Source organism: Hypomesus transpacificus, chromosome 15 (assembly GCF_021917145.1).
Source record: "Hypomesus transpacificus isolate Combined female chromosome 15, fHypTra1, whole genome shotgun sequence".
In the NCBI taxonomy this organism is placed as follows: Eukaryota; Metazoa; Chordata; class Actinopteri; order Osmeriformes; family Osmeridae; genus Hypomesus; species Hypomesus transpacificus.
In genome coordinates, this window is record NC_061074.1 from 9,657,078 (window position 1) to 9,677,695 (window position 20,618).

At 51.5% G+C, this 20,618-nt stretch overlaps 1 protein-coding gene across 2 annotated transcripts; it reads left to right on the forward strand.

Annotated features, from left to right (window-relative positions):
- The first annotated feature begins 247 nt into the window (after window positions 1-247).
- On the forward strand, window positions 248-15,747 carry nmd3 (NMD3 ribosome export adaptor). Of its 2 annotated transcripts, none has more exons than XM_047035617.1 (15): window positions 248-353; window positions 779-850; window positions 1,104-1,238; window positions 1,546-1,642; window positions 1,928-2,008; window positions 3,194-3,322; window positions 3,704-3,794; window positions 4,543-4,621; window positions 10,501-10,597; window positions 11,740-11,857; window positions 12,780-12,925; window positions 14,232-14,344; window positions 14,446-14,518; window positions 15,141-15,318; window positions 15,429-15,747. In XM_047035617.1, exons 2-15 carry the CDS (start codon window positions 807-809, stop codon window positions 15,560-15,562), a joined length of 1,515 nt encoding a protein of 504 aa, XP_046891573.1. In that variant the 5' UTR covers window positions 248-353; window positions 779-806; the 3' UTR covers window positions 15,563-15,747. The 2 variants fall into 2 exon arrangements, with proteins under 2 accessions (XP_046891573.1, XP_046891574.1); XM_047035618.1 differs by having other exon boundaries at window positions 269-353; window positions 806-850.
- Window positions 15,748-20,618: the final 4,871 nt, after the last annotated feature.

Genomic DNA, 20,618 nt, shown 5'->3' on the forward strand with positions numbered 1-20,618 from the left:
CATGGAAGGCCTAATTTTGCAGACGTTATAAGAACATTTGGAGATATAGAAGAGAGTTCAAACTAAAGCAAAATTAAATTTTTGGGGCATAATTTTTCCATCTAAAATAAGCATTATAGCAAAAAATCTGTTTGAATATTTAAACTTTTTACGGCATTAATTTGTTTTGTAGGGACAAAGTTTATTGGTTGCGGCTGCAGCCGACTGTCGGCGACGCGGGTGCTGCATGAAGTCGAACACGCCTATTTTGACAGATCATTGCCTGACGTCATCAAGCTGCTCCTTCTGCTCCCTGGTACAGAAACGTGGAGTCGCATAACGTGCGGATGGACTGAATTATTTTTGTTTCTACAGTAAGTATTGTTTGGCATTCATCCGATGAGTTATAAAACGATACAGAAAGCTTTGTTAGCTCTGTGACTGTATTACATTATATGTATGATATGTAAAATGAAATGCGACCGAATGTAGCGGTAGCTAGTCGTTAGCATGCTGGCTAACGTCGTCAGCTATTTACTTTACCTTTCTGCGGGTGGAGTAGCTAGTGTTAGCTTGACCCATCGTCAGATTCACTTAAAAACTTAGCTTTTTTAAAGAGACATCTACATTATATAAGTACAGTGATCTATGTTATTGTTGTACCGTTAGCAACTGGCAAACAAAAGTTGCCGATGTGGACAGCATGACGATAACCTGACTTTTCTACGTTATTAAGAGTAGTTACAGGCTGATTGTTGTTGTGACTCTTGTCACACTTGTCCGGACTTTTGTTTTATAGATTTGAACAGTCCTTTCGTCCATCCAGGATGGAGTACATTCAAGCTCCAACCACGAGCAGCCAAGGAAACATGTGAGTATGTGCGTGAACGCGCACATTTTTGAAGTCCCGCGTCAGTTTTAAGCAGGACATGTTACTTTCATTAGGTGTGTTCGACTTTATGCACTGCTTGAAGTCAGCCAGCTGCAGCCGTCTTTCGGCGCCGTCGGCCCTGCATGAAGTCGAACACCCATATTGATGGACGGCTTTGGTAACCACGCCCCCGTTTCCAGGTGTTTAAAAGCCAGTATTAATCGTTTTGCTCTGTGCTCTCCCACGGTGCCAGCCTGTGCTGTACCTGCGGTGTCCCCATCCCCCCCAACCCAGCCAACATGTGCGTGTCCTGTCTCAGGACCCAGGTGGACATCTCAGAGGGCATCCCCAAACAGGTCTCTGTTCACTTCTGCAAGCAGTGTGAGAGGTGAGCAGCGAGCCGTAGTCTTTAAATAAACACCCCAGGTACATTTAACTCATTTAGCAGACATGCAATGCTGTTATTGTTGCACTGTACTATGTAATTGTGTAGTTGCAATGTTATTGATGTGTCATAGTATATTGTTGCACCATGTCTGGTAGCTGAGATGTTACTGTACACTGTGTCTGGTAGCTAAGATGTTCTCTTGAGTATCAACATACTGTTAGAACTCTGCACTTCTGATCCTTGATTTAGAATTAACTTTCAGATTTTTGCTGAATGGATAAACATGTAAGGTGTCTCTGTTCTGTAGGTACCTGCAGCCACCAGCCTCCTGGATATCCTGCGCTCTGGAGTCCAGGGAACTGCTGAGCCTCTGTCTGAAGAAGCTCAAGGGCTCCATGACCAAAGTATGTCTGTGTGTCCATCTCTCCATCCTTTCTCATGTCTTCTGTGACCAGTGTAAGCTGTCCTGTATCAGAACAGACATATCTCTGTGTTTAGACCACCCACCCAGTGTTTTTTTTGCATTGTACAGTTCAGTTAATGACAGCATCTGTCCACCTGTCTGAGTCAAGGAGAGAGATTATTTTGACCTTTTATTATTTTAACACTCATCTATCGTGACATGCATAGCAGTATGAGGTTGAGCAGGGCCAAAGTCGTTGACCCAGTGTTTGACCTCTCGATCCCAGGTGCGTCTGATTGACGCTGGCTTCCTGTGGACGGAGCCCCATTCCAAAAGAATCAAGCTGAAGGTGACCATCCAGAAAGAGGTGAGATTACAGATGCGTGGGACAGTGATATTTATACCAAGTGGTACAAAAGGGATGATCTCAGATTAGAAACTGGAGCAGGGCTTTGTTAATCATCATCTTTGTGTAACCCCCCCTCCCCCCCAGGGATCAATACAACACTACTGTACCCTGCACACATGACAAGTGAAGGGTTTGAGTCTTCTCAGGAATACCTCACTAATAAATCAGTGAAGATTCAGAAACAATAGCAAAAACCTGAACATGCAACGATTGACAACATGAAATCTGAGGGGTGTGGGAAAGGAACATTGTAGAAATTCAGCTGTGTACTAGACCTAGCAATGTAGTGTGTGTACTAGGTCTAAAGCTATGAGGAGCTAGCTAGCAAACAGTGTGTACTAGGTCTAAAGCTATGAGGAGCTAGCTAGCAAACAGTGTGTACTAGGTCTAAAGCTATGAGGAGCTAGCTAGCAAACAGTGTGTACTAGGTCTAAAGCTATGAGGAGCTAGCTAGCAAACAGTGTGTACTAGGTCTAAAGCTATGAGGAGCTAGCTAGCAAACAGTGTGTACTAGGTCTAAAGCTATGAGGAGCTAGCTAGCAAACAGTGTGTACTAGGTCTAAAGCTATGAGGAGCTAGCTAGCAAACAGTGTGTACTAGGTCTAAAGCTATGAGGAGCTAGCTAGCAAACAGTGTGTACTAGGTCTAAAGCTATGAGGAGCTAGCTAGCAAACAGTGTGTACTAGGTCTAGGGACTTAAACAATGAGGAGCTAACTTGCTAGCCGTGTACTCGAGTCTAAAGTTGTGAGGAGCTGATGTCTCTGGATCAGGATACAGCAGAGGAAGGTGTGTCCACAGCTGTCCTCTCAGCACACTGACCTTTACTGACAACCAGAGAGCGTCTGACAGCCCAGCCTTTTGTCTGAGGCACAGAAAGGCTCTGTGTGTGTGTGTGTGTGTGTGTGTGTGTGTGTGTGTGTGTGTGTGTGTGTGTGTGTGTGTGTGTGTAGGGGGCAGGGGGATTTCCATTTAGCCTGCTACACACACACCCCAGCATAGAGTAACTACAAGACTGATTGGGGCGGTGCCTGTGACCACTTCCTGTTGGGTCATATTATTAAGTTACTAGATCTGAAACACCCCCAGGTGTAGTTACTGGTCAGGGGTATCAGATGGTGTGTGGTGTGTACCCTAACCCTCAGGTGATGAACGGAGCCATCCTGCAGCAGGTGTTTGTGGTGGAGTTTGTCATCCAGTCTCAGATGTGTGACGACTGTCATCGCATAGAAGCCAAGGATTTCTGGAATTCCGTGGTGCAAGTCAGACAAAAGGTACTGCAGGGTTCAGAGCAAGCTGCTTGTTCTCCTCTTTCTCCTTCTTATCCTTCTTTTACTCTTCCTCCTCCTTCTTTTCCTTGTACTTCTCAAAGTTTTCACCTGGAAGCACTTTTCACAAAGACTGAAGGGGAGGGATGAGGCTGTAATTGCATTGAGTTTAGTTCAACAGCTGTTTTTTGCTGGTCATTTATTTGACCAGATACTTTTAATATTCAGGTTCCGATGTTGGTGGTTTAGCACTGAAGGGAGTCAGTTTAATCACACTTAAAGCCTGAAATGAGAGTTTAATCACTAAGGCTGAAAGCAGAGTTTAATCACACTTTAAGGCTGAAAGCAGAGTTTAATCACACTGGTATTACTTGTCTTTTCTCCCAGACGAGTCACAAGAAGACCTTTTACTACCTGGAGCAGCTGATCCTCAAACACAAGCTGCACCAGAACGCCCTGAACATCAAGGAGACCCACGGTTAGCCTGTGCCTCGCCTAGCCTGTGCCTCGCCTCCACACCTTCACAGTTGCCTCACTCAGCAGTGTGGAGGTGCTCGCACGCTCAAGGGGGTAGCTAGCCTTACCTCTGCGCCTTTTATCCATTGCGACGTAGAAATAGTGTGTATAGAGCGTCTGTGGAGTTGATGTTCCCAGCAGAGATACGGACACAGAGGGAGAGGGAGAGGGAGAGGGAGAGGGAGAAAGACACAGAGAGAGAGAGACACAGAGAGAGAGAGACACACAGAGAGAGAGACACACAGAGACCCCAAAAGACTGACAGAGTTGATGCTGAGATCAACATTCTGTTCAGCATTACAACAACGCCTCCTGACTCAAGTCAAATACACACGCACACACACTCTGTTATATGCACACACCCATACTGTGTTGGGTGAGTGCTGGACTGGAGAGGGTTTAGTCTAAGAGCTTGACTTCTGACGCTGGGCTATAAATGATCTCTCCGGCTCCGAGTTCAAAGCCTTGAGGAGGCTCCAACATGTGGCGTCCGCATGCCCCTCTGGTGTGGGTGAGGAGACCACGTGTTGTGGAGCGTACATGACAGATGATTTAGATTTTCTTTCTTCCTACTTTCCTCCCTCCTTTTCCTGCTCTCATCTCTCCTCCCTTCTTCTCCTCCCTCTCCACTCTTACCCCACTCCCCTCCCTCTCTCCCCTTCCCCTCTCCCCACCCTCCCTCTCTTCTTCTCCCCTCCTCCCTCTCTCAGATGGGATAGACTTCTACTATGGCACCAAGCAGCATGCTCAGAAGATGGTGGACTTCCTCCAGTGTACAGTACCATGCAGGTGTGTCCCAGCATCCTCTACTCTTCACCTTCCCAGCATCCTCTACTCTTCACCTTCCCAGCATCCTCTACTCTTCACCCTCCCAGCATCCTCTACTCTACACTTTCCCAGCATCCTCCAGGATTCGTTTGATCAGCTTCCTGCCAACTTAATAATGAGTTCATTTAGCAGACGTATGGACAGGGATTTGAACCAGGATCCTATTAGTTGAGTTGTTAGTTTGATGTGTGTTGAGCCTGTGATCAACATGTATGTTGACATGATACTGAAACACGTGTTAGCGAGACCACACTAGCCACACGTGTTAGCGAGACCACACTAGCCACACGTGTTAGAGAGACCACACTAGCCACGTGCTGCAGGGATCATGTGCTGCTCATCTTCCCTGCGTCTCTCTGGATCCTGCAGCTGGCTGCAGCTGACCTGGCTGCAGCTGGCCTGGCTGCAGCTGACCTGGCTGCAGCTGGCTAGCACCTTGTGTAAAGCACAGATACTTGAGATTCAGTTTAGAAGCTTTGAGATGCTTAACATTGTAATCCTCTCTCTTTCTCTCACCGCCATTATCCTTCCTTCTTTCTGTCTTTGTCTTTCACCTCTCTTATCTCCCCACCTTTATCTCTCCTCATCCCTCCTCTATCTCTGCTCCCCCACCATCTCTCCCTCCCTCCCTCCTCTATCTCTGCTTCCCCACCATCTCTCCCTCCCTTCTCTATCTCTGCTCCCCCACCATCTCTCCCTCCCTTCTCTATCTCTGCTCCCCCACCATCTCTCCCTCCCTCCCTCCTCTATCTCTGCTCCCCCACCATCTCTCCCTCCCTTCTCTATCTCTCCTCCCCCACCATCTCTCCCTCCCTTCTCTATCTCTGCTTCCCCACCATCTCTCCCTCCCTCCCTCCTCTATCTCTGCTCCCCCACCATCTCTCCCTCCCTCCTCTATCTCTGCTTCCCCACCATCTCTCCCTCCCTCCCTCCTCTATCTCTGCTCCCCCACCATCTCTCCCTCCCTCCCTCCTCTATCTCTGCTCCCCCACCATCTCTCTCTCCCTCCCTCCTCTATCTCTACTCCCCCACCATCTCTCTCTCCCTCCCTCCTCTATCTCTACTCCCCCACCATCTCTCCCTCCCTCCTCTATCTCTACTCCCCCACCATCTCTCCCTCCCTCCCTCCTCTATCTCTGCTCCCCCACCATCTCTCTCTCCCTCCCTCCTCTATCTCTACTCCCCCACCATCTCTCTCTCCCTCCCTCCTCTATCTCTACTCCCCCACCATCTCTCTCTCCCTCCCTCCTCTATCTCTACTCCCCCACCATCTCTCCCTCCCTCCCTCCTCTATCTCTACTCCCCCACCATCTCTCTCTCCCTCCCTCCTCTATCTCTACTCCCCCACCATCTCTCCCTCCCTCCTCTATCTCTACTCCCCCACCATCTCTCCCTCCCTCCTCTATCTCTACTCCCCCACCATCTCTCCCTCCCTTCTCTATCTCTACTCCCCCACCATCTCTCCCTCCCTCCTCTATCTCTACTCCCCCACCATCTCTCCCTCCCTTCTCTATCTCTACTCCCCCACCATCTCTCCCTCCCTCCCTCCTCTATCTCTGCTCCCCCACCATCTCTCTCTCCCTCCCTCCTCTATCTCTACTCCCCCACCATCTCTCTCTCCCTCCCTCCTCTATCTCTACTCCCCCACCATCTCTCCCTCCCTCCTCTATCTCTACTCCCCCACCATCTCTCCCTCCCTCCTCTATCTCTACTCCCCCACCATCTCTCCCTCCCTTCTCTATCTCTACTCCCCCACCATCTCTCCCTCCCTCCCTCCTCTATCTCTACTCCCCCACCATCTCTCCCTCCCTCTCTATCTCTACTCCCCCACCATCTCTCTCTCCCTCCCTCCTCTATCTCTACTCCCCCACCATCTCTCCCTCCCTCCTCTATCTCTACTCCCCCACCATCTCTCCCTCCCCTCCTCTATCTCTACTCCCCCACCATCTCCCTCCCTCCCTCCTCTATCTCTACTCCCCCACCATCTCTCCCTCCCTCCTCTATCTCTACTCCCCCACCATCTCTCCCTCCCTTCTCTATCTCCTCTATCTCTACTCCCCCACCATCTCTCCCTCCCTTCTCTATCTCTACCTCTCTCTCCCTCCCTCCTCTATCTCTCTCCCTCCCTCTATCTCTACTCTCTCTCCCTCCCTCCTCTATCTCTCTCTCCCTCCCTCCTCTATCTCTACTCCCCCACCATCTCTCCCTCCCTTCTCTATCTCTACTCCCCCACCATCTCTCCCTCCCTCCTCTATCTCTACTCCCCCACCATCTCTCCCTCCCTCCCTCCCTATCTCTCTATCTCTACTCCCCCACCATCTCTCTCTCCCTCCCTCCTCTATCTCTACTCCCCCACCATCTCTCCCTCCCTTCTCTATCTCTACTCCCCCACCATCTCTCTCTCCCTCCCTCCTCTATCTCTACTCCCCCCACCATCTCTCCCTCCCTCCTCTATCTCTACTCCCCCACCATCTCTCCCTCCCTCCTCTATCTCTACTCCCCCACCATCTCTCCCTCCCTCCTCTATCTCTACTCCCCCACCATCTCTCCCTCCCTTCTCTATCTCTACTCCCCCACCATCTCTCCCTCCCTCCCTCCTCTATCTCTACTCCCCCACCATCTCTCCCTCCCTCCCTCCTCTATCTCTACTCCCCCACCATCTCTCCCTCCCTTCTCTATCTCTACTCCCCCACCATCTCTCTCTCCCTCCCTCCTCTATCTCTACTCCCCCACCATCTCTCCCTCCCTCCTCTATCTCTACTCCCCCACCATCTCTCCCTCCCTCCTCTATCTCTACTCCCCCACCATCTCTCCCTCCCTCCTCTATCTCTACTCCCCCACCATCTCTCCCTCCCTTCTCTATCTCTGCTCCCCCACCATCTCTCCCTCCCTCCCTTCTCTATCTCTACTCCCCCACCATCTCTCCCTCCCTCCCTCCTCTATCTCTACTCCCCCACCATCTCTCCCTCCCTCCCTCCTCTATCTCTACTCCCCCACCATCTCTCCCTCCCTCCCTTCTCTATCTCTACTCCCCCACCATCTCTCCCTCCCTCCCTCCTCTATCTCTACTCCCCCACCATCTCTCCCTCCCTCCCTCCTCTATCTCTGCTCCCCCACCATCTCTCCCTCCCTTCTCTATCTCTACTCCCCCACCATCTCTCTCTCCCTCCTCTATCTCTACTCCCCCACCATCTCTCCCTCCCTCCCTCCTCTATCTCTGCTCCCCCACCATCTCTCCCTCCCTCCTCTATCTCTACTCCCCCACCATCTCTCCCTCCCTCCCTCCTCTATCTCTACTCCCCCACCATCTCTCTCTCCCTCCTCTATCTCTGCTCCCCCACCATCTCTCTCTCCCTCCCTCCTCTATCTCTGCTCCCCCACCATCTCTCTCTCCCTCCCTCCTCTATCTCTGCTCCCCCACCATCTCTCTCTCCCTCCCTCCTCTATCTCTGCTCCCCCACCATCTCTCTCTCCCTCCCTTCTCTATCTCTACTCCCCCACCATCTCTCTCTCCCTCCCTCCTCTATCTCTACTCCCCCACCATCTCTCTCTCCCTCCCTCCTCTATCTCTACTCCCCCACCATCTCTCTCTCCCTCCCTCCTCTATCTCTACTCCCCCACCATCTCTCCCTCCCTCCCTCCTCTATCTCTACTCCCCCCCACCATCTCTCTCTCCCTCCTCTATCTCTGCTCCCCCACCATCTCTCTCTCCCTCCCTCCTCTATCTCTGCTCCCCCACCATCTCTCTCTCCCTCCCTCCTCTATCTCTGCTCCCCCACCATCTCTCTCTCCCTCCCTCCTCTATCTCTACTTCCCCACCATCTCTCCCTCCCTCCCTCCTCTATCTCTACTCCCCCACCATCTCTCTCTCCCTCCTCTATCTCTGCTCCCCCACCATCTCTCTCTCCCTCCCTCCTCTATCTCTGCTCCCCCACCATCTCTCTCTCCCTCCCTCCTCTATCTCTACTTCCCCACCATCTCTCCCTCCCTCCCTCCTCTATCTCTACTCCCCCACCATCTCTCTCTCCCTCCTCTATCTCTGCTCCCCCACCATCTCTCTCTCCCTCCCTCCTCTATCTCTGCTCCCCCACCATCTCTCTCTCCCTCCCTCCTCTATCTCTACTCCCCCACCATCTCTCTCTCCCTCCTCTATCTCTACTCCCCCACCATCTCTCTCTCCCTCCCTCCTCTATCTCTGCTCCCCCACCATCTCTCTCTCCCTCCCTCCTCTATCTCTGCTCCCCCACCATCTCTCTCTCCCTCCCTCCTCTATCTCTGCTCCCCCACCATCTCTCTCTCCCTCCTCTATCTCTACTCCCCCACCATCTCTCCCTCCCTTCTCTATCTCTGCTCCCCCACCATCTCTCCCTCCCTCCCTTCTCTATCTCTACTCCCCCACCATCTCTCCCTCCCTCCCTCCTCTATCTCTACTCCCCCACCATCTCTCCCTCCCTCCCTCCTCTATCTCTACTCCCCCACCATCTCTCCCTCCCTCCCTTCTCTATCTCTACTCCCCCACCATCTCTCCCTCCCTCCCTCCTCTATCTCTACTCCCCCACCATCTCTCCCTCCCTCCCTCCTCTATCTCTGCTCCCCCACCATCTCTCCCTCCCTTCTCTATCTCTACTCCCCCACCATCTCTCTCTCCCTCCTCTATCTCTACTCCCCCACCATCTCTCCCTCCCTCCCTCCTCTATCTCTGCTCCCCCACCATCTCTCCCTCCCTCCTCTATCTCTACTCCCCCACCATCTCTCCCTCCCTCCCTCCTCTATCTCTACTCCCCCACCATCTCTCTCTCCCTCCTCTATCTCTGCTCCCCCACCATCTCTCTCTCCCTCCCTCCTCTATCTCTGCTCCCCCACCATCTCTCTCTCCCTCCCTCCTCTATCTCTGCTCCCCCACCATCTCTCTCTCCCTCCCTCCTCTATCTCTGCTCCCCCACCATCTCTCTCTCCCTCCCTTCTCTATCTCTACTCCCCCACCATCTCTCTCTCCCTCCCTCCTCTATCTCTACTCCCCCACCATCTCTCTCTCCCTCCCTCCTCTATCTCTACTCCCCCACCATCTCTCTCTCCCTCCCTCCTCTATCTCTACTCCCCCACCATCTCTCCCTCCCTCCCTCCTCTATCTCTACTCCCCCACCATCTCTCTCTCCCTCCTCTATCTCTGCTCCCCCACCATCTCTCTCTCCCTCCCTCCTCTATCTCTGCTCCCCCACCATCTCTCTCTCCCTCCCTCCTCTATCTCTGCTCCCCCACCATCTCTCTCTCCCTCCCTCCTCTATCTCTACTTCCCCACCATCTCTCCCTCCCTCCCTCCTCTATCTCTACTCCCCCACCATCTCTCTCTCCCTCCTCTATCTCTGCTCCCCCACCATCTCTCTCTCCCTCCCTCCTCTATCTCTGCTCCCCCACCATCTCTCTCTCCCTCCCTCCTCTATCTCTACTTCCCCACCATCTCTCCCTCCCTCCCTCCTCTATCTCTACTCCCCCACCATCTCTCTCTCCCTCCTCTATCTCTGCTCCCCCACCATCTCTCTCTCCCTCCCTCCTCTATCTCTGCTCCCCCACCATCTCTCTCTCCCTCCCTCCTCTATCTCTACTCCCCCACCATCTCTCTCTCCCTCCTCTATCTCTACTCCCCCACCATCTCTCTCTCCCTCCCTCCTCTATCTCTGCTCCCCCACCATCTCTCTCTCCCTCCCTCCTCTATCTCTGCTCCCCCACCATCTCTCTCTCCCTCCCTCCTCTATCTCTGCTCCCCCACCATCTCTCTCTCCCTCCCTCCTCTATCTCTGCTCCCCCACCATCTCTCTCTCCCTCCCTCCTCTATGATGAAGGTCAAAAACTTCCCAGCGTCTCATCTCCCATGACATCCACTCCAACACCTACAACTACAAAAGCACCTTCTCCATGGAGATCGTTCCTGTCTGCAAGGTACCCCCACCCAGCTTCCCTGCCCCCCCCCTCTCAGCCTCCCTGCCCCCCCTCCCTCTCAGCCTCCCTGCCCCCCCCCCCCCCCCCCTCCCAGCCCCCAGCCTCCCTGCCCCCCCCCCTCCCAGCCCCCAGCCTCCCTGCCCCCCCCAGCCTCCCTGCCTGCCCCCCTCCCAGCCCCCAAGCGTCTTGGGCACAGTGTAAAGTAAGCCCATTTCTTAAACCCAGTGGGTGACCCCAGTGGTTTCCTCAGTGCTCAGCTGGGTGTCCTGTGCTCTGCCTGAACACAGGGAAGCAGCACCAGCTCTGTCTTATCACTACACCCCAGCAAGAGCCAGCCACACAGGAATCATGTCAGATGAAAATCACTGACCCATCTGTTTGGGGTGTGTGTGTGTTTAGGGGGTCTGGAAGATGGGGTGGGAGGTGTGTGTGAGTGTGTGTGTGTCAGAGGAAGATTGATTCAGACCTGCGGGGTGTTTGTGATTGTGAACAGGGGTAACAGGACTCCTGTTCTATTACATAACATATGAACACATGAACATAAAAAGGAGTCATTCTGGTATTTACTTTAGGTGAATTGCTACTGTCAAAACCGACTGATTTCTGCTTCCCTGTTTAGTAACAAATCCCTACTATCACAGAACTACATCTATCCCAACTTCCAACTGTGCCCTTCTCCTGCTGGGCTGTTTGTTCAGTATGAAGGTCAGCTAAAGGATTACACTGTGATGTCAACTCTGGGACGATAAACTGACTATGTTCTGGCCCAGGACTGCTTGACCTTGTTTGGTTGGCTGTGGAGATAACGAGCTAGTCTTCACACTAACCCCACTGTGGACAGTAGTAGCATTGTAGAGTCACGGTTGGGGGGGGGGGAATACTTGCTTAATAGTGGCAAACAATGCCTACTGACTGGTGAATGGCCATTGTGCCCTTAGCAACCCAGATGTAGCCAGTTTGAACCAGTAATCTATTTACTTGTGGATGTTATGGTGGCTGTTTGGGGTGTGGGGTTTTAGAGCCTCAGTCCTGTACAGCAGCCTGGGTCGTCCTGGGGAGGGGGAGGGAGGGCAGCGATGGGGTAGGTGGTCTAACACTTCTTTCTCCCCCCCCCTCCCCCCCGTGCACGTGTCGTCTCCCAGGACAACGTGGTGTGTCTCTCTCCTCGCCTGGCGCAGAGTCTGGGCAACATGGGCCAGGTGTGTGTGTGTGTACGCGTCACTAGCTCCATCCACCTCATCGATCCCAACACCCTGCAGAGTAAGTTACACACACTTCATATTAACTGCCCTCAGTCAAGTTCTTAGAAACAATAGATGATTGACATGAGATTATAGACCATGAGCACTATGTCTTGCTGCTACGTGTCCGTGGTGGTGTGTGTGTATATGTGTGTGTGTGTGGTGTGTGTCGCTGCATCTGATGTGTCACCTTCATCTGCTTCATGTTAAATGCTTGACAGGAATGTTCTGGAATGTTGTGATGAACGTTCCTCTGGGTTCCAGACTTCTGGACCGATCTGCACCCAAACAGCTCACTGTGTCTGGAGAGCAGATGCTCTCTCTCCAGCCCTCACACACACACACACACACACACACACACAGGCATGCAGGAACACACACTCCCCAGCCCTCTATCTGATACGCACACACACACATGCAGAAAAACACACACACACAGGCCCGTTGAGTGAGCACTAATTCATATGGGCTGTGAGAGATGAGGCTAGATGCATACTTCAGGTGATTGTGAACATCCTGTTGTGACACGCAGCCAGACCAGGGCTCAGCCTCTCCCCTGTACGGTATGGCTTAGGGTTCGCCGCTTTGGATAGAAGTGCCTGTTAAATAATAAGAATGTATTCATTTAGCAGATGTCCTTATCCAAACAATGTACAGATGAACCAGGGACCTGTTGATGAAATGCAACTGAACTGCTCCCATCCTCCTTGTCAGGGCAAACTCTGACCCTCACCCACAGAACCCCACCAGAGGGGTGGGTGTGAGTGTGTGTGCTCGTATCTAACGTCCTGTGTGTGTGTGTGCTCGTATCTAACGTCCTGTGTGTGTGTGCTCGTATCTAACGTCCTGTGTGTGTGTGTGTGTGTGCTCGTATCTAACGTCCTGTGTGTGTGTGTGTGCTCGTATCTAACGTCCTGTGGGTGTGTGTGTGTGTTCTCTAGTTGCTGAGGTGGATGGCAGCACCTACTGGCGCTACCCCTTCAACAGCCTCTGTAACCGACGGCAACTGGAGGAGTTCATTGTCATGGATATCGACATCATCAGGAACCAGAAGCTCGGAGCCGGAGCTGGACTGAGGTCAAACAAGGTGAGAGAGAGACACAGAGAGAGAGAGAGAGAGAGAGAGAGAGAGACACAGAGAGAGAGAGAGAGAGAGACACAGAGAGAGAGAGAGAGAGACACAGAGAGAGAGAGACACAGAGAGAGAGAGAGAGAGAGAGAGAGACACACACACACAGAGAGAGAGAGAGAGACACAGAGAGAGAGAGACACAGAGAGAGAGAGAGACACAGAGAGAGAGAGAGAGACACAGAGAGAGAGAGAGAGAGACACACACACAGAGAGAGAGAGAGAGACACACAGAGAGAGAGAGATACAGAGAGAGAAAGAGAGAAAGAGAGAGAGAGAGGCTACCCTGCATTACGGCAAATGTAAAAGCTGTTAGATTCCAATCATTTATCTAGTTGCTCTAGTCGCTCTGGATAAGATCGTCTGCTAAATGACTAAATGTAGTTCAATTGTCTGGCTTTATAGAGATATCTTCGGTATCTGTAGATATCTTAAACCCTCGTCTCAATCCTGGTTTGTCTTTCCTCTTCTGTTCTTCCTCTCCTCTTCCTCTCCTCCCCCTCTCCCTCTTCCTCTCCTCTTCCTTTCCTCTTCCTCTCCTCTCCCTCTCCTCTTCCTCTCCTCCCCCTCTCCTCTTCCTCCCCCTCTCCTCTTCCTCTTCCTCTCCTCTTCCTCTCCTCCCCCTCTCCTCTTCCTCTCCCTCTCCTCTTCCTCTCCTCTCCCTCTCCTCTTCCTCTCCCTCTCCTCTTCCTCTCCTCTCCTCTCCCTCTCCTCTTCCTCTCCTCCCCCTCTCCTCTTCCTCTCCCTCTCCTCTCCTCTCCTCTTCCTCTCCCTCTCCTCTTCCTCTCCCTCTCCCTCTCCCTCTCCCTCTCCTCTTCCTCTCCTCTCCCTCTCCTCTCCCTCTCCTCTTCCTCTCCTCTTCCTCTCCCTCTCCTCTCCCTCTCCTCTTCCTCTCCTCCCCCTCTCCTCTTCCTCTCCCTCTCCTCTTCCTCTCCTCTTCCTCTCCCTCTCCCTCTCCCTCTCCTCTCCCTCTCCTCTTCCTCTCCTCCCCCTCTCCTCTTCCTCTCCTCTTCCTCTCCCTCTCCTCTTCCTCTCCTCTTCCTCTCCTCCCCCTCTCCTCTTCCTCTTCCTCTCCCTCTCCTCTTCCTCCCCCTCTCCTCTCCTCTTCCTCTCCTCTTCCTCTCCTCCCCCTCTCCTCTTCCTCTCCCTCTCCTCTTCCTCTTCCTCTTCCTCTCCCTCTCCTCTTCCTCTCCCTCTCCTCTTCCTCTTCCTCTTCCTCTCCTCTTCTTTTCCTCTCCTCTCCCCACTCCCCCTGGTGAGTGCAGCACTCTCTGGCAGAGGTCTGGGTTCAGAAGACCTCAGAGATGAACACCAGTCAGCAGTACCACTGTCGCACCTTCCTGGGACACCTGCTGAACATCGGAGACCTGGTGCTTGGGTAGGTAGGGGGGCAGTTAGGTCTGGGCTGGTAGGGGGGATGGAGGGTAGAAACAGTGAGTTTGTGGCTTCAGTGTTAAAAGTGACTTTGATCCTCTTCAGCTTTGACTTTGCCAACTCTAACGTCAACGATGAGTTTATGAACAAGATGAACCCCCACCATGTACCTGACGTGGTAAGACCCTCCTCCTCCATCATCATCATCACCTTTGAACTCCTCCATCATCATTAGCATCAGGGATTATTTGAGCTCAGTGGTTAGAGCATTTGACCGCAGTTCAAAAAAGTAAAATGTCTGTTAAATACATTCTGGATGTTCTATCAGTAGACGGCTTGTGTAGCTGCTACAGCTGTGTAGCTACGCTGGTCACTAAGCACCTGGTTTGTGCATCAGTAGTTAGCCTTTTGGTGGTCATTTGATTTTTCTTTCTAAGCTTTTCACATATAAGGAACTCGTCACACAAAACATATTTTTTTGTTTGTTGATTACGTCATCATTTCGGTCTTGCAGAAAACGGCACGTTCCTCTGGCTCTCTCTAGTGGCTGTGTTCGATACTGAACAGACTGACCCCAATCAGAAACTGGATGTTATGATCAGGCTCCAGTCATTTACATTGATGCATCCAGCAGACGCTTTCATCCAAAGCCACTTCCAAGAGAGAGCTTTACAGAAGAGCATAGGTCACTGATCAGAACAACAAGATAGTCCCAAACATTGCGTCACTGTTCCAGTCACTGCTGTGACGTGGTGTGTGTGTGTGTGTGTGTAACATGGTGTGTGCGTGCGTGCTGCCAGGTGCTGATTAAGAAGAGCTATGACCGCAGCAGGAGAGCCCGGCGCAGGAACTGGAAGCTGCAGGAGATGCAGAGGGATCGCGAGGCTGGGGACAGCGACGAGGAGCGACAGTACCAGGACTTCCTGGAGGACCTGGAGGATGACGAGACACTCAGGAAGAACGTCAACATCTTCAGAGGTGGGACCAGGGGGGGGGGGGGGGGGTGGAACCAGGGGGAACACCACAGGAGCTTGTTGAGGTTGCAGATGAAGGCATCTCTAACTGTGATCACCTTGTTGTTCCCGTAGATCCGTCCAAGATCGCCGTGGAGAGCGACACGGATGACGAAGGTGCTCCGAGAATCTCATTGGCCGAGATGCTGGAAGAGCTCAGCCTATCAGACGCCACCGGTGGAGATGGGGCGGACATGATGACTGACTAGCCAATCAGGATCCCTCTTACACCACCAGACAGACTCAGTAGTCTAATCAGCCTTGCTGCCGTCTGTCTCGGACTGAGAGAAAAGAGATGATTGGCTGAAATACTCATGAGGGTGTGGAATAAAGAGAAGAGTTGGGATTGAGGGGGGAGGAGGCTATCAAATAAAATATTCACCCCGTCATGTTATCTAGTTTCTGTTTTGTTTATTTTATTGATCTGGGATAAGAAGGTGCTTTCTGAGGAGGAAGGAACACTACACATTAAACTGAAAATGTGTATTTGACTCATGGTGACGTACAAATCATGGTACAAATCATGCAGATAGAAAGTGGATCAGAAATGTGTAGTTCTAACAGTATTTCTGAGGTCAGTTAAGGAATAGTATGTTTTTTACCAGGTAGCCTACCACATGTCAATTACCATATTTCCACAATAATACAGTTACAAGCCACAAGAACTTGTAACGTAATTTTGTAGGCGCCTTTAGTCTTGTGTGTACAAGTGCCCACACGAGGGCGCTTTGGACCAGATTTAAGAACCAGACGTGTCCAGTGATAACTGGTAATCACCGTTTCAGGCCTACGGCCCTGTACATAAAATACAATTCTAATGTGACTTTATTGTGATTATTCCACCTGGTCACTATACCCATCCTATGTAAAGTATCCTAAAATCAAGCGTCAACGATATGTATGTTTGAATTGTTTCTGTGTGTAGATTTGTATTACAAATAGGGAAGAACTTTTTTGAAGCAAGGACGTTTTTGAAGAAATTCGTTTACATGGTTTGCAGGAAAGATCATGTAGCGTCCTGAGAAGAGTACTTTCGTCATTATTTTGAGTCACATTCTTTCAGTTCTACAGCTAATCATGTTTTGCGTTGCTTTGTCATGCGACTGTTAATTAAACGTGTAGCAATGTTGCTGGTAGCGTAGACTAACTTTATGAGTGCAGTTCAGTAAAAACTAGATCCACTGGTTGAACTGAGGGGAGGAAGAGGGGGGTTCTCCCATCCCTCCCTCACCTTGTGTTTGACCTCCTCTCACCTTGCTTGCTTCCTTGCCCTCTTGACCCCTGCAGCCTTACCCACACCTTGCCCTCTTGTGTAACACGGTATGGTTCCCAGTTGATACATTTCAAACCAGGTTTCTGTGGGTGCAAAGAGAAGGCCACCGAAAGTTAGCCAGGCGAGCTCCTTTCGCTTTTTCATCCGTTCAATTTGAAAATGTTGAAAGTAGCCTATCTCTTCGGGAGGGAGGGAGGGAGGGAGGGAGGTGGAGAAAGGGGTAGTGAAAGAGAAAAAGAGAAAGAAAGGGAGAGAATAGAGAGAGAGGAAGAGAGAGACAGAGGGAGAGGGGGGAGTGAGAGAGACAGAGCGTGATCGAAAGAGAGATAGAGACAGAGAGTGAGTCAAATTCTAGGAGTTTCTTTTAAAGGCTTTTCTAATGGTTCCTGGATGAATTTAAGTCTTCACAGGGCCATGGAGTCCATTAGGAGGACTACACCTGAGCAGAACCCCTGCTACCTTACCCCTGGGGGGAGGGGGGCTGGTATAAAATCTGCTTGGGCTCACTGCTTACCTGACCATGAAAACCCCTCCCACTCCCCCCCCCTTCCATTCCACCTCCCTCCCCTCGTCCTGTTGACCTAGTTTACCCCCCTGCCCCCCTGCTCCCCTACCTCTGCTCCTGCCTCACACTCAGCCCCAAAACCAAACCTACCCCCCAGCCCAGCCCCAGTCTAGCCCATCCGGAAGGGTCAAACCTTGGGGCATCAATCTACACAGGCACCCCTCTGTGTCTCTGGGGAGTCTGGGTCTCTGGTCCTCTCTCCCTCTCACCCCCTGTCCCTGTAAGACTAGCAGACTGTTGAGTAAAAGGGTTAGGGTTAGTAAAAGCCTCCAGAGTAGTCACAGCTGACCAGGTGCTTCACATATGAACACACAAGGAGGGATTCGTTACCCAGCCCCCCCACACACCCCTACACCCCCTCCCCCATCCCCACTCAGCCCCCCCACACACCCCCTCCCCCATCCCCACTCAGCCCCCCCACACACCCCTACACCCCATCCACACTCAGCCCCCCCCCTCACACCCCTACACCCCTCCCATCCCCACTCACCCCCCCTTCCACACACACACACACACACACACAGACAGCACCAGGAAGAAACACACATTTCCAAACGTTTAAAAACCCGAAATTTTTGGACATTGGTAAACGAGAGCATGCCAAGATGAAATGACTGCTTTCCAGGGAAGGACTCCACATCCATCTTGAGATATTGATGCCAGAATCATTAGTTGCTAATTCCCGGGTATCTAGATTTCAGAGGATAAGATGCTGCAGGGGAACAAGCAGGGCTCTGTGTGGTGCGGTCTCAGGGGGGCAGGTGGAGTGAGGAGGGAGGATCACAGGGAAGAGTCACTCTGCTGGATGAGGGAACGTTCAATTACTAAGCAAGGTAACAAATTAGATAGGGCTTCCGTTAATTGTTTGTCACACATGGACACACACACACATGCAAACACAAACACATATACACGCACACATGCATTCACTAACACACAGCACACTACACACTTACACACACACAGAGGAGTGCATGTGTTCTGTGTGTGTGTGGGGGTGGTCAGATGGCTGAGCGGTTAGGGAGTCGGGTTATTAATCAGAAGGTTGTTGGTTCGATTCCTGGCTGTGCCAAATTACGTTGTGTCCTTGGGCAAGGCACTTCACCCTACTTGCCTCGGGGAGAATGTCCATGTACTTACTCCCCCCCTCTATGTGTATGTGTGTAAGAGCGTGTTTGTAAGTGTGTATTGTGCATGTGTGTTTGTGAAGGCTACTGTCCCAATCGGACCCTGTCATTGGGTTTGGGGGAAGGCGTGTCTCCATGGTGTGTCCTGTGTTGTGTAATGTTGTTCTGTTTCTGACCCCTGCTGCACATTAATTACCTTTGTAAGGATAAATCAAGTTGAAAGTTGAAGTCTATACATTGAGAGGAACAGAGTGAGAGAAGGGAGGGAGAGAGGGGAGAGGATCATCTATCTCTAAATCTCTGCCCCTCTCCCTCTCTCTCCCTCTCTCTCTCCCTCTCTCATTCTCTGGTGGCCTCCCTCTCCCTCTCTCCTCTCTGATTCCCTCTCTTGTTTCCCTTCTTTCTGCTTGGTTCTGGTTGACATGGTGACATGGATCTCTGGGGGGCTGAAGGGGGGGGGGTGAAGGAGGGGGGGTGAAGGTCTTTGACCAGCCAAGCGTTTCCTCCGCTCGCTAGTTCCTGGACGAAGCTGCCTGTTACAGCTAGATCTAACCAATCTAATCCATTCCTAACTAACCCTATTCCTAACTAACCCTATTCCTAACTAACCCTATTCCTTATCCTTCAGACACAATCCATGGGAGTTTTGTCTTTATGGATGCATGAGTAGAGCGTTAGTCACAGTGACAGTGCAAGGCCCTGGATCAGAAAGAGTAGCTGTTTCCCTTAGCAACATCTCAGGTTTACTAACTGTTGAGATTATCAGTGCTCTTTAGACTAAAGCTGTCCCTGGAAGTTCCTCAAGGAGAAGGTAATGATATACAAAGACCCTGCTCTGTGCTTCAGTTCTTGGTAACTAGTTTAGCGTAAGTTGAGACCCAGTTTATGGTTTCTTGTTGAGACGTTGTTTCTGGAGAAACCTGTTTCCTGTTGAAACCTCCTTCTTGGGGAAACCTGTTTCCTGTTGAAACCTCCTTCTTGGGGAAACCTACTTCCTGTGTGACCTGCTTCCTGGTCATACCAGCATACACTTTAAAACATCTTTGAGTCTCTACACTCACAAAGTATGTACAGATGCATGCGAATGCACACAAGTGTACTTTGTCACAACATCAAGCCTTGAATTTTGACTCTTGCTCATACATCTGTCAAAGTTTGTGGCACAAACAAAATATTCTTGAAACAATTGTTGGTCCACATTCTATACCTTGTTTTGGACGTACTTGTTGGTCTCTTTCTTGTGAGAGGGTCTGGGCTAATGGGGGAACACACAGGTGTTCAATACCAGTCTGATAACAGATTAAAATAATTTGACTTAAAAGAATAAACAATTTAGAGGAGTACAGCATCTCCATGGAGCCCTCCCTGCAAGACGTGGGAGTCTGGGAGGACCGGGAGCACCGGTGATGGCCCAAGGTGTTGCGGTGGCTTGTTCCCAGCGTGTGTGTGGTGAGAGCAGTGTTGCCCTCCGCTAGACCCCGGCCCGCCTGGCTCCCGGCCCAGACTAAGAGCACGCTGGCTGGGTAACAGGCCAGCAGGCTGGGTAGCTGCAGGCATTCCTCCTGGATCGAATGACCCGCTGCCCTCGGCCCTCGCTGCCGGCAAGCCCCACAGCGAAGGAGAGCTCCTGGCGGTCGCTGTATCCCGTGTCACAAAAGCACCTTTTACACAACAGGAGTACAGAGAACAGGGCGGGAGCGGTGTTCTGCTTGGGCCTGCTCCAGTCCTCCTTAGATTAGCATGTGGTTGGGTTTCGGACCTTGCCCCCTCGCCTCCTGCATGCCCCTCATTGGTGAAAACCTCCCCCCTCCCTCCTCGCAGACCACTCATTGGTGAGAATGTTCTGGCATCAAAGGGGTTCAGCTTCTTCATTGGTCGGGATGTTTCTGCATTAAAGAGCAGAGCAGATATGAGGGAGGCTCAAAGCTCTGTCTGCAGTCACCACGGTAACTTAGAGAGGACTAGAGGACCAGAGGTGCTGGCCACAACAGGGTGAGTCTTCACCACTGCTGCAGGGGTCTGTTGTGTCTGGTCTGTTGTGTCTGGTCTGATGTGTCTGGTCTGATGTGTCTGGTCTGATGTGTCTGGTCTGATGTGTCTGGTTTGTTGTGTCTGGTCTGATGTGTCTGGTCTGTTGTTTCTGGTCTGTTGTGTCTGGTTTGTTGTGTCTGGTTTGTTGTGTCTGGTCTGTTGTGTCTGGGTTGTTGTGTCTGGTCTGATGTGTCTAGTCTGATGTGTCTGGTCTGTTTTGTCTGGTCTGATGTGTCTGGTCTGTTGTGTCTGGTTTGTTGTGTCTGGTT

Coding starts and splice junctions, on each gene's coding strand:
- nmd3 (XM_047035617.1), top strand. CDS start 807: ATGGAGTACATTCAAGCTCCAACCACGAGCAGCCAAGGAAACAT. Junction 1,643..1,927: donor TCAAGGGCTCCATGACCAAA/GTATGTCTGTGT, acceptor TCTCGATCCCAG/GTGCGTCTGATTGACGCTGG. Junction 12,926..14,231: donor CTGGACTGAGGTCAAACAAG/GTGAGAGAGAGA, acceptor TGGTGAGTGCAG/CACTCTCTGGCAGAGGTCTG.